At 40.5% G+C, this 13733-nt stretch overlaps 1 protein-coding gene across 1 annotated transcript in view; it reads left to right on the plus strand.

The window, feature by feature from the left end:
* LOC140486503 (neural cell adhesion molecule 2-like) overlaps nt 1-10229 on the plus strand; it is a 1585952-nt gene extending 1575723 nt beyond the window's left edge. Inside the window, exon 18 of the mRNA XM_072585744.1 lies at nt 6688-10229. Within this exon, the coding sequence (XP_072441845.1) occupies nt 6688-6799 (112 nt within the window). The 3' untranslated portion in view covers nt 6800-10229. The remainder of the gene's footprint in view (nt 1-6687) is intronic.
* The last annotated feature ends 3504 nt before the right edge of the window (nt 10230-13733 follow it).

Genomic DNA, 13733 nt, shown 5'->3' on the forward strand with positions numbered 1-13733 from the left:
ATGCCCCAACACACAATGTCACTGGGAAAAGAATGACCTGACACACAATGATATTGGGCATTGATGATTTAACACACAGTAGTTTTGACCTGAAATGCAATTACACTGGGTATTGATGATCTGACACATTAATGTTGTGTATTGTTAATCGTCATGCTTTGACACTGGGCATTAGTTACTCCACACACAGCGAGACAGGTCTGAAATACTGAGCACTGACTGTCAGAGATGCATAATACCGCCATGTCTAGGACTTATCTACAGGAACCTTGATATCTGGTGAGCCTTTGCAATCTAGATCATCCTGTTCTGCAGTGTATTAAGCAGATTCTTACTGATTCTTCTTGGGCCATTTGTGATCCTGAGAAGGATAATCCTTCCTGGAGCCTCTCACTTCCCTACTGGTGCTAGAGAAATTCTTGGTGTCCACTGCTGTCTCATCATCTTTCCTGCTGCCTGGTAAAGTTAATATTAGCTGGGCCCATAACCTGAACTTCTGCTTAATTAACGGTTTACCCACAAAGATCACACATTTCAAAACTTGTTATGTTCATAATCTAAAAATTGGAGGGCAAATGAACAATCAGGACAATGTCTCCTTCAGAGACTTTGGGGTTAAGAGAGGAAGGAGTGCAAGTTTGCGAATAAAGGATATAGAATAAGAATTTGGAAAGCCTCTGTTCAGTTCTAACCCATCTCTCCCGGCTGAATGTGTGTAGAAGCCTGGCTGCCAATGTTTGCCATCTGTCTTGTGTCTGACTGGCACCAATGTGCAGAGAAAAGTGGCCAAAATATAAAATAATTAAAAGGATTGGCGTGACTGTGTGAAGTGGCTGGACTGGGACAATTGCCAACATCTGGTTCATGCAAACAACATTCCAAATACATCTGTTTGCTTCCTGTCTGATGCTCCCACTGACAGTCACCTGCTATAAATGTGGGTTATGGATGACAAACATCACATTACTGGTCATTCAGATTCCTTCCCTCTGGTCGAGATTGCCAACTGCCAGTCAAATTGCCAAATGATGGAGCAGTTTGTGTTCTGTTAATTGGATTGGAAGGTAGAAGCGATGCCGGAAATCAAATATTAACTCTGGCCCTCAACGCATCCCAAAGAACTTCATGATCCACAACTTACTTTTGAACCACAGTTGCTACTGGCAAGTGGAGATCCAGTTTTACATCCTTCTCATTGTCCCTGTTACATTTCACGCACATGTCCTGGTGACAATGGGCACGTGCCATTTCAAAGTTGGTGGCCTTGATGGCTGAAATCTCAAGAAGTGATTGAGATTGGCAGGAATAAGAAAAACAAAATGGTAAAATCCCTAGCTACTTCTCTGATATCCTTGACAGACAATATGCCAGTATGAAATAGGAGCATGATTCTGGCCAAAATTTCACAAGTCAGGTCCTCTTATCAGATCTGCCAGAACTGGCAGATTAACCAATGCCATTTTTCCACCTCTATTGCACAGGTAGAGGTACCAAGCATGCCATTCAAGTTAAATAAAAACAGAAGTTGCTGGAGAAGCTCAGCAGATCTGGCAGCATCTGTGGAGAGGGAAAGAGAATTCATGTTCTGAGTCCAATATGACTCTTCTTCAGAACTGAATTTGGCTGGAAAATTGTGTGTTTTATTCTGTTGGCTGAGGCAGATGAGGACTAAGTGGAAAAGTTTATGAGGGTTCCCAGAGCACAAGACAAAGGGAGATAAAAGGATGGGGAGAGATGGAAAATGACAGTAAATAAAGTGCAATTATGGGTTCACTGTGCTGTCCAACTTACCTGAGATTTGACATCCTTATGGATTTGTCAGTGCTTTTGGCCGGCATACTGTAATCTGATTTGTTTTACTGTTTTGAAGTGGGAATGTAGATCTCCAGATTGAACCCAATGTCAACATCAAAGGTTATTAAAGAAAGAACTTACATTCATATGACATCCTTCATGATATCAGGTCATACCAAACGGCCTTACAGACAATGAAGTCCTTCTAAAGTGTAGTCCCTACAGTGATGTGGGAAACACAGCAAGCAGAGACTTTGAATATTTTTAAGGCAGGGTTAGATTGTTGATAAGCAAGGAGATGAAAGATTATCATGGGTAGCCAAAAATGTGGAGTAATCATATTAGCCATGAACTTATTGAAGTGCGGAACATGCTTGAGGGGCTGAGTGGTCTACTCCTGCTCCCAGTTTGTATGTTTATCTTTAAGACATTTCTGACAGCAACATTATCTCTGGAGTAGGCAGAGCCCACAGCCCACTGATTCAGAACATTTGAGGCGTGGCTGAGGAAAATGTCAAAAATGAAGTGAAGAAATCTCTACACTCCTCTTCAAAGAGCTCAAGAATGCTTTTTACTTCCATTTCAACAGTCACAGTATCCCAAAAAAGACACCTCCAACAATATTGGGCTTACACTTTCCAGTAATAGCTTTAATTATGTGCTTCAGTAAGACCATAGCTTTCTGACTCAGAGATAAATATGCAACTAAATGAGTCAACTTGATTCTTGGGTTGGCTTAAACTCTGGAACACGAGCAGTAACCTTATGTGTACACTGAGTCTTTAACATTTGATTCTTATCAATCTGTGATCTCCAGGGTCTCAATAGTGAGGGTCCTACGGCTGAGTATACAGTATATGGAAAATCAATAACTTAGGAATCTCAGCACATTTAGTCATGAAACCAGTCTTGCAACTAGGCAAAGCTTATTTGGTATGATCATCAGATTTCGATGCTGAACCTTCAATTCCTGAATGTAAATCATTTTTGGATATGGCACATGGAGTAGATTCATCCTTTGGAGATCCTTTGGAAAGATCCTTTGGAGTAGATCCATCTTTCCAGACTAGGAATACTGCCTATTACCTTCCTACCAAGATACAGCAGGGAGTTGAAGGATGCTTGAATGAGAAAGACATTACGGATTAATATCAAGGTGGGAAAATTTGCCAACTTCACGCCCATTAATCAATGGCCACTTAGAATATCATCCTATCTCTTATGCTCACCATGCAGAGAGACCATGTGGAGTAATGTTTGTCAGGAAGGAAGCGTCCCACTAACAGCCATCCCTCAGACCCTTCCCATGACCAATCTCCACCTCCCCCATTCTAGACCCCTCACCAGCAATCCCCTTGCCACAATCCCCATGAAATCCCTTTTCTGGGGATTCACAGTGCTCCTAATGGAGCTGCTGACAATAGAGATCAGCAGACTTGATCAAGCCAGCAGTCCTGGTGGTTGGGAGCTCCACTTGAGTGAGGGGGACCCTGAAAGTCTGTTTCCTCAGCTGAGTTAGGAGCCTTGGCAATGGGCTTCCCGGTGCCAAGGAAGGGCTCAGGTCCCTTGGGGTTCTGGAGATTTTTTAAGGGGGAGTTCCAACAGCTTTGGTGGTGGACATTTTCCCCTTTCCCATATATCACACTCATTCCACCTAGCCCATCTTTAGAGTCATAGAGATGTACAGCACAGAAACAGACCCTTTGTTCCAACTCGTCTATGTCAACCAGATATCCCAATCTACTCTAGTCCCATTTGCCAGCACTTGGCCCAGATCCCTCCAAACTCTTCCTATTAATTTTCCCATCCAGATGCCTTTTAGATGTTGCAATTGTGCTTGAGTGGCCTTGTTAGTCAAGAATAGTACAATGGTGGCTGAGAGGACTTTTGATGAGGACTCATCTACAGAGGTAATGTGGGCTGAGGTTAGAAACAGGAGAGGAGACTCCGCTGCTTGGAGTTTTTTATAGGCCTTCGCAGAGTTCTAGGGAGATGGAAGAGAGGATTAGCAAAATTATTCTAGGTAGAAGTGAAAGGAACAGGGTGGTCATTATGTGGTACTTTAACTTCCCCAACATTGGCTTAAAATGTTATAACTCTAGTACGTCTGATGGATCAGTTTTTGTCCAATGTGTACAGGACGGTTTCCTGACACAGAATGTCGAAGGGCCAACAAAAGGGGAGGCCACACTGGATCTGGTTCTTGGTAATGAACCAGGCCAGGTGTTTGATTTAGTTGTAGGTGAGCACTTTGGAGAGAGTGACCATAATTCAGTTACATTTAGTTTAGTGACAGAAAAGGATAGGTACAGGCCACAGGTCAAGAGTTATCGATGGGGCAAGGGCAATTATAATGTGATTAGGCAAGAATTTTGATGCATAGAATGGGGTAGCAAAATACAGGGGATGCAGACAATGGAAATGTGAAGCTGGTTTAAGGAACAGATATTGTGTGTCCTTGATGGGTATGTCCCTGTCAGGCAGGGAGGAAGTGATAAGGTAAGGGAACCGTGGTTTACAACAGAAATTGCATCTCTTGTTACAAAGAAGGAGGAGGCTTATGTGTTGATGAGGCAAGATGGTTCAGATGAGGCGATGGAGAATTACAGATCAGCTAGGAAGGATTTAAAGAGAGAGTTAAGAAGAGCAAAGAGAGGACACGAGCAGACTTTAGCAAATAGAATAAAGGAGAACCCTAAAGCTTTCTATAGGTATGTGAGGAATAAAAGGATGATTAGGGAAGGAATAAGGCCTGTCAAAGACAGAAGTGCGAAGTTGAGTGTGGACCCTGTGGAGATCAGAGAGGTGCTAAAGGAACATTTCTCATTGGTTTTCACGCAGGAAAAGGAGAATATTGTAGAGGAGAAGAATGAAATACGAGATATTAGACTAGAAAGGATCGAGGTTAGTTACAAACAGATGTTATCAATTCTAGAAGGAGTGAAAGTAGACAAGTGCCCTGGGCCGGATGGGATTTATCCGAAGATTCTCTGGGAAGCTAGGGAGGAGATAGCAGAGACTTTGGCTTTGATATTTGAGTCGTTATTGTCTACAGGTTTAGTATCAATGGACTGGAGGATTGCAAATGTTGTGCCCTTGTTCAAGAAGAGCAGTAGAGATGACACAGGTAATTATCGACCAGGGAACCTTACTTCTGTTGTAGGCAAGGTTTTGGAAAGGATTATAAGAGACAAGATTTATAATCATCTAGCAAGCAACAATTTGATTTCAGATAGTCAACATGGTTTTGTCAAGGGCAGGTCGTGTCTCACAAACTTCATTGAGTTTTTTGAGAAGGTGACCAAGCATGTAGATGAGGGTAGGGCAGTTGACATGGTATACATGGACTTCAGTAAAGCCTTTGATAAGGTTCCACATGGTAGGCTGTTGGAGAAAATGCAGACACATAGAATTGAGGGCGATTTAGCAGTTTGGATTAGAAAGTGGCTTTCTGAAAGAAGGCAGAGAGTGGTGATTGATGGAAAATATTCAGCCTGGAGTCCGGTACTAATGGTGTACCACAAGGATCTGTTTTGGGACCACTGCTGTTTGTCCTTTTTATAAATGATTTTGATGCAGGTATAGGTGGATAGATCAATAAATGTGCAGACGACAACACTAAAGTCGGTGGAGAAGTGGACAGTTTGGAAGCATGCTACAGGTTGCAGGGGGACTTGGATAAACTGCAGAACTGGACTGAGAGGTGGCAAATGGAGTTCAATGCAGCTAAATGTGAGGTGATTCACTTTGGGAAGAATAACAGGAAGGCATAATACTGGGTCAATGGAAAGATTCTTGGTAGTGTGGAGGTGCAGAGGGATCTTGGAGTCCATGTACATAGATCCCTGAAATTTGCCACCCAGGTTGATAGTGCTGTTAATAAGGCATACGATATGTTAGGTTTCATTTGTAGAGGGATTGAGTTCCGGAGCCACAATATCATGCTGCAACTATACAAAACGTTAGTGCAGCCACACTTGGAATATTGTGTACAATTCTAGTCCCCATATTTCAGAAAGGATGCAGAAGCATTGGAAAAGATGCAGAGGAGATTTACCAGGATGTTGCCTGGTCTGGAGGGAAGGTCTTATGAGGAAAGGCTCAGAGACTTGGGTGTGTTCTCATTTGAAAGAAGAAGGCTAAGAGAGGATTTGATAGAGACATACAAGATGATCAGAGGATTAGATAGGGTAGACAGAGAAAGACTTTTTCCTAGGATGATACGTCAGCTTGTACGAGGGGGCGTAACTACAAATTGAGGACCGATAGATTTAAGAAAGATGTCAGAGGCAGGTTCTTTATGCAGAGATTGGTAAGGACGTGGAATGCCCTACCTGCTAATATAGTCAACTCAGCCACATTAGGGAGATTTAAACAATCCTTAGACAAGCACATCAATGATGATGGGATAGTGTAGAGGGACGAGCTGAGAATAGTTCACAGGTCGGCGCAACATCGAGGGCCGAAGGGCCTGTTCTGCACTGTATTGTTCTAAGTTCTATGTTCTAGCCTCCACCATTTCCTCTGGCAACTCATTCCATACACTCACCACCCTCTGCATGAAAAAAGTTGCCTCTTAGGTCCCTTTTATATCTTTTACCTCTCATTCTAAACCTATGACCTCTGGTTCTGGGCTCCCCCACCCCAGGAAAGTACTTTATCTATTTATGCTAACCATGCCCCTCATGATTTCATAAACCTCTTGACAACAGATCGGTGATGGTATTTAATATAATTTTTTGCTATGAAGTACTTTGGATACAAAGAGGTATGTCTTGAATGTAAGTTTCGTCCCTGTAGAAGCATGAACTGGTCAACACTAGAGATTAATGACTCAATATAATTTCACATGTAATGTGATTATTTCCTCACAGTTTGTTCAATCATTTGCAGAAAGCTACCATTAAAGGAAGGCAATGCAAAGGAAGTGTTGAGTCCAGAAAACATAGAGGAGGCAGTGCCCAATGACGTCATCCAACCGAAAGAAGACAGCAGCAAAGCATAATGGGAAGAACTCAGTCAAAGAGACGTCCTAACTACAGACACCCTTGCAACCAATATTTGTAGGGAAGAGAAATACATATTTGTGAGGCTGAGGCATTAGAATGGCTTTGGAAACTTTCATAAGTTGCATTATCAGTAATACAAGAAATCGAAATTTGTCCTCATTTTTCTGGAAGGATTTTTGAAAAAACAATTTCTGTCTTAATTTTTTTTCCCTTTTGCCGTTCAGAAAATGGAAAAGTGTAACATGTAAATGATATTGTGAAGTAAAAGTTAGGAACAATCTTTATATTGCTCTCTCTCTCTATACATATATTATATTATATATACAGCAGAAAAAAAGTTCAAGCTGTTGTTTCCCAGTTGGTGTATCATGACGTTTTATCTGTTCTGGAGAATGCAACTTTCTCCCTTGTGCAACTCTTTCTGTTTTCAGTGGACTGCAATGAAGAGGGAAATGACTGTGGATAAATTGTAGGTTTTAAGCAATTTGAGGTGTACAAGCTTTGAGATGGGTAATACCAGGAACATTTGTTTAGATTTTAAATATCTTTCATTTGCTCCTTGACATTTTCATCCTCCTGAAACTAATCCCCACCACTAGTCGCCATAAAGTTTTAAGATACTTAATGGAGCTAATATATTTCTGTTTGAGCATCTTCCTTTTTAGTGTGAGAATACCAATATGGTAATAACTTACTTTGATATCCACGCAGTGCAAATCAACATGGACATTCAGTTCCCATCTGTAAAATGAAGCTTTTATTACTACATATTGGAAAACTGAGATGGCTTGCTGCTCATAGCCCATGCAAAGGACCCGCACAGAGATTACCATTGTCGTAACCAAAATAGGGTATGATTGAGACTGAAAACACAGTCGCTGCATTAACTTGTATGGTGTCTCCCATGTTTCTGACTGTCAATACTTCCAGCAAGTGTCCATGTTTTGTGAGTCATGGTTGCCAACATGCACAGTTCACTCTGGCCCCTGCTTTGTGCAATAAAAATCAAATTCTTCAGAGGACAGAGTCAAAATAAGCAGATTTTCCTAAGATTCGTGGAGTTTTCTGTTTACTTCTCCAGTTAATGACAGCTCATCATTCCAGGTGACCTTGTAGCATGACACAAGGTAAAGAATTTGTCACTGATGAAAAAATGGCAAGGGTTTTTTGCACAGAGGCACAGCCAAAAAAATTCTATGTCACGCGAGGTTTCTGTTAACATTTCTTTCTGCCAGAAGGGAGGTTTTTTAAAAAGAAAATAGAGATTTACATCTCGAAGGCACTGACTTTCAATGCAGGAAAGCAGTGGCTATAGCGTTCAGCTGAGAAAGCTGTACATTGTTTGATTGGATGGAGTTCCACAGTTTAACACTAAATGAAAGGCACTTTCCCGCACGTCTGGTGTGTCAACCTAATCTTCAAATTATTGCTTCTCTCACTTATTTAACCTGAAATGCTTAGTTTTTTCCTGGGTCAGTTCTTTCAGGACTGCTCAATGAATTGAATCTTACAGCACAGGAGATAACCATTTGCCAAAATAGCAAAAAGAAAAAACTTAGAAAGCACGGTCCAGTTGTATATCCCGTTTCCCCACTGATCCCCACACCTCCTCACCTGCTTTGTCCCACAGCCCTGTGAGAAAAGGTTGGTCTTTACTTTTATTGCAGTGCTCTTACTTGCTTGAAGGCCTTCTTTCCAAAGTGAAGGGCTTGCAACCTTGAAGTCAGAATCCAGCCACTGCAATTATTTCTGTAGCCAATAGTTGGAGGCTGCTCCCAAAGGTGGACAGAGCAGAGATGGTCCTGGGAGTGAGTGAAGGCTCAATTGATTCACTTGAATGGCATCACAGATTGTGGCTCTCGATGCAGCTTAGTGCAGCATACCTTCTTGTGTTAAGAAACAATCACTACATTCTGATGTTTCTCTTATGGTCTCTGCTCAAAATGGTTGCTCACAGCCAGACTTAACTCCATTCCAATACTTAAAGTGTCTCAAACGGTCAAATTATACTTCAAAGTCAGGTATGGATTTGTCTTTTAGTGAGGCTAAGTTCACTTTTTAACTATCTCAGCCATTCACTTTGATGGTTATTTTTGTCAAGGTTTGATAAGCCAGGAAGAGCTATTCACACCACAAGGGAAACTCTTATCAAGGAGTTTCTGTTCACACTTTGAAATGTCCACTTTAAAATGTCTCTTGTGAGTTGTTCTTGAGATAATTCGTTTGGGCTTAATAGTAGCCAAATCATTAAGAGTAGTTTTGTGACTTTTAGGAGCCATTTTGTAAGATGCCTGTGTCCTATTTTAAAGGCAAACTAGCTTTCTTCACAGAATATATAATATTGTAACAGCACATTCATGATAATTTCGACACGAGAGGGTGATGGAGTTTAGAACTTTCTTTTGCAAGGTTCTGGATTAGTGGTGCTGGAAGAGCACAGCAGTTCAGGCAGCATCGAAGCTACTTGGATGCTGCCTGAACTGCTGTGCTCTTCCAGCACCACTAATCCAGAATCTGGTTTCCAGCATCTCCAGTCATTATTTTTACCTCGTTTCTTTTGCAAAAGTCAGCTGACGCTGGGTAGGCTGTTAATTTGCATCTGAAAGTGATAGGTAGTTGTCTAGGAACCAGTGGTATTAACTAGTCTTGGTAATAGTAGCCATGAAACAATCATTGATTGCTTTAAAAATACATCTGGCTCACAAATGTCCTTTAGGGAAGGAAACCATTGCCTGGTCGTCCTGCTTGGTCTGTCTAGGACTCCAGAGTCACGTGACATGGTTGTCTCTTAATTGTTCTCAAGGGTAATTGGGGCTGGGCTACAAATAGATAATAACCATCCTCAGCCAAATAAAGTTAAGTGATTTGTAATAATGGTACAGCTACATAATGGTCATGCGACTTAATTAATAATCCAGATGGATTAACTCATTATCCAGAGACAGTTCATTAATTCAACTTTGGTTCATTAGTTCAAGCTGGAACAAAAAGGTAACATCTGTAATAGTTATCATGAAATAACTGGATCCATGGAAAAAAACTCCATCTAGTTCACTAATGAGAGGGTTGAACAGAGTAAATAGGAAAAGCCATTTCTGATTGTAAAAGAAACAAGGACAAAAGTGGATAGATTTAAAGTGATGTGCAAACAAATCAAGGGTGGCATGAGAAAAATCCTTTTCACTTAGCGAGTAGCTATGGTGTGAAATGTTATGGAGGCAGGATCAGTTGAGTTCATTAGATCTTTTTTGGACAGTACTTCTACACAAGAATATGGGGGAACGGCAGGAGATTGACACGAGGTAACAGAACCGGTGCAGGCATGATGGGCTGAATAGCCACCTACTGTACTGTGACAGTTCTGAGATATACAGGGAGGTCCCATTTTCACTTCCTGGCTTGTGCGAATTGAGCTGAAAATGTGTTGCTGGAAAAGCGCAGCAGGTCAGGCAGCATCCAAGGAGCAGGAGAATCGACGTTTCGGGCATGAGCCCTTCTTCAGGAAACTTCCTGAAGAAGGGCTCATGCCCGAAACGCGATTCTCCTGCTCCTTGGATGCTGCCTGACCTGCTGCGCTTTTCCAGCAACACATTTTCAGCTCTGCTCTCCAGCATCTGCAGTCCTCACTTTCTCCTTGTGCGAATTGAGCTGATCTTACCCACTGAAGCAGGTTAGAAATGTGTCCTCTGAGCTCAGGAGGAAGTTGATTGCTATGGTTGGAGATGGTGAAGGTTGGGGTAATACCTTATTCACTACTCAATGATTTCAGATTGAACTTTGTGTGACCCTTGGCCAAAGCTCAGCAATGCCATCCCGAATGGCCAGCGTACACTAATTCAGGTTGACACAGTGTAGAATTATTCTCTTCTTATCCTGTTCATGTATGTGGGTGTCACTAGGAAGGTCATGATCAAGTGTCCAAAGGTGGTTAAAAGACAATCATATTGCTGAGAGTCTGGAGTCTCATATAGATAAGATCTGGTAAATTTGGGAAATTTCCCTCCCTACAGGGCTTAGGGAACTAGGTGGGTGTTTTTTTGCAACAATTATTGGTTATGAGGCTAGATTTTCGTTATCCCAGATTCTTATCAGATTTTGGTTTCATTATCTGCTGCAGTGGGACTTGAACCCAGAATATAATTTTGATTATTAGTCCATTGAAAAGAACTCTATGTCACCATCACCCCATTTGAAGTAAACAAAATTACTGTGAGTGCAGCATATCAGAGTGCATCTCTGGAAGAAAATCAGGACTTTCAGGAGAAGAATAAGAGGATATAAAAGTGAATGTGAGCCTCACACTGTGCTTCATACAAAGGGTAACATAAATTTCTCCCCATCTCAGTTTTAAGTGTCCTTTATTGTGAGAATGTGATCTAGAGATTTAAACTCCCTTTAAAAATTGTGTATATTTCTCTGATTTCACTGCCTCCTTTTTCAAACTCCTTGAGTACTTAATATCTCTTCATAGAACAGTCCTCTATTTCAGGAATTAGTCTGAATTGAAACTTTATTGTACTCCCTCAAAATAAGGAGATCAAAACAGGGCACAGCGATGGTCTCACCAAAGGCTGATATAAACATGGTGGATCTTGCTTTCTCTTATATGCCAATCCCTTTTGTAATAAGGGTCAACATCTGATAGCTGTCACAATTTCTTGGTGTATTGCATGTTATCTCTTTGTGTCTCATGTACAAGGGTAACCATGTATATTGAGTTACATTGCACTGAATTCTCTTTATGAGGCATTGATGCAGATTGTTATCTGTCAATTCTCAAAAACTGACCCTAATGGCAACACATTAGTTACAACCAAAAAAAAGGCAATCTATTTTTAGTCTGAACCCTGTCCATTAATGAATTCTTAATCTTTACTAATATATTACCTATGAACCCTCATTTGTATAACTAATTCTTAGATGGTATCTTATGAAGTGAAAATCTAAATAGGTTACATTTACTGGTTTTCCCTTGTCTATCTGGCTGGTTACAACCTCATGAAATTCTTAACAGGTATGTTAACATGATTAACATTTTAATAAAACTATGTGGACTCTGAATGATGTTGTGATTTTCCAATTGACCCTTTCCTACTTTCTGGATAATAGATTCCAGCACTACATTTCCAGCATTTTAGGCACACTGGTCTATAATTCATTGTTTTTTTACCCCTTTTCTTCACAGGAAGATTACATTCATTACCTTACAATTTGAAAACTGTCCCACACTCTAGGAAATTCTGGAAGCTTAAAACCACTGCAGTCATTATCACGACAGTTACCAATCTTAAAACCTAAATGACAGATCAATGCGTCCAGAAGATTTGATGACTGTTTAGTCCTAGTAACGGCCTCCTCCTGTTCCTGTGTTGTTATGTCCCTCATTAATTATTTTCCAGATGTAGAATACATTCCCTAAGACATTAACACTATAATATATAGGAACAGAATTAGGCCATTCAGGCCATCACGTCTGCTTCACCATTCAATCATGTCTGATATGTTCTCAACCCCATTCTCCTGTCTTCTTCCGTAATGCTTGATCCCCTTATTTTCCATCCATGGTTGTAAGTATATATTTTTTGCTCTGGAATAAAAGAAACTGTTTGTGTTAAACACTTTTGGTATGAACTATAATTTTAAACATCTGGTTATATTCTAATACTTCATTATAAAACAAACCTCTGAAGAATTTCTATTCGCTGAAGGTCTCGAGCCTCAGAAGGTTGAACTTCAGCAGGTGAGCTGATAGAGATTATGTCAATCTGGATGTTTTTTGGTTCAAGTTCTCCTCAATTCAATCTGTAGTTTTTAATTTCAACTGCAAGGGAAGCTGGTAAGTAAAATTCCTTGCAGTAAAATTCCTTGCAGTAAATAATCACTTGTGGTTTCTCATCCTCACACATTATCAAAGGATTTCTGCAAACTGAACCTATGTAGGTAGCAGGGTGAAGAGTTGTTCAGTTAGACCCTTACATCAGTGTCAAGGCTTGCATGAGTGAGATAGCTGGTGACCGTTAGTTAGGACAGCCCTGGATTCTGAATCATTAACCACGTTGGAAACAGTCTCCTCCCTAAATTAACTGGCACTTAATATCACATGTTGCAACTGCTTAACAAGATATGTTGTAAATAGTTGGAAATTAACACCATTATCAATGAGCAAAGTACACATTAATGAGAAGACTTAACAGTGCACCTTATATCAACTATGAGAAATATTGTGTACCACAACAGGAACAGCAATATACCTCTAGAGCTTTTATTCCTCTGTGAAATATTTATGAATGATTGACATCCTGTTTACATTATCTGATTTTTCATCAACAGACAAGAGTTACTTCGGTGCATTTTCTTAGGAACTCTCATTTGAGAAATCTGAAGCTCCCCCTTCGGATTTCCAACACCATTTTGTATGTTATTTGTTTGTTTTACTGGGAAGAACATGACAATAACAAATCACCTCATGCTAAGCACGTTGACAATTCTAATTCCATTCCATTCAGGATTCTCTCTCTCTTCTGCACAAAATGTGCATGAGCTCCACTCAACATTCCTTGACCTTGGCATTTCGCTGAGCTCAGGAGCATTTTATATAGGAATACGTACAGGTAAACTTAAACTCAACTGTTGAATGGTGCCACCATGTGTTCCAACCCAAGATTTAATTTAGGCAGTACATACACAAAAGGTTACATTAATATAGTGGGGTGAAGGAGAGTTGGTCTGATGAGGCTGTATCTATGTACTCAAATCATGTTTAATCCTAATCTTTAATTAGACCTTTTGCCACATTTCTAATTTGTAATATTGCAATTATTTTCAGACTCTTCGTTTCCACACCCTTACCCTCTCTCAGTTTTTTAAAAAAAATCTGTTGTTACTTTATTCCTTTCTCCCGTGAGCATGGAAATTAATGTCTATCTTTGT

The sequence above is a fragment of the Chiloscyllium punctatum genome, chromosome 15 (genome assembly GCF_047496795.1).
Source record: "Chiloscyllium punctatum isolate Juve2018m chromosome 15, sChiPun1.3, whole genome shotgun sequence".
NCBI lineage: Eukaryota > Metazoa > Chordata > Chondrichthyes > Orectolobiformes > Hemiscylliidae > Chiloscyllium > Chiloscyllium punctatum.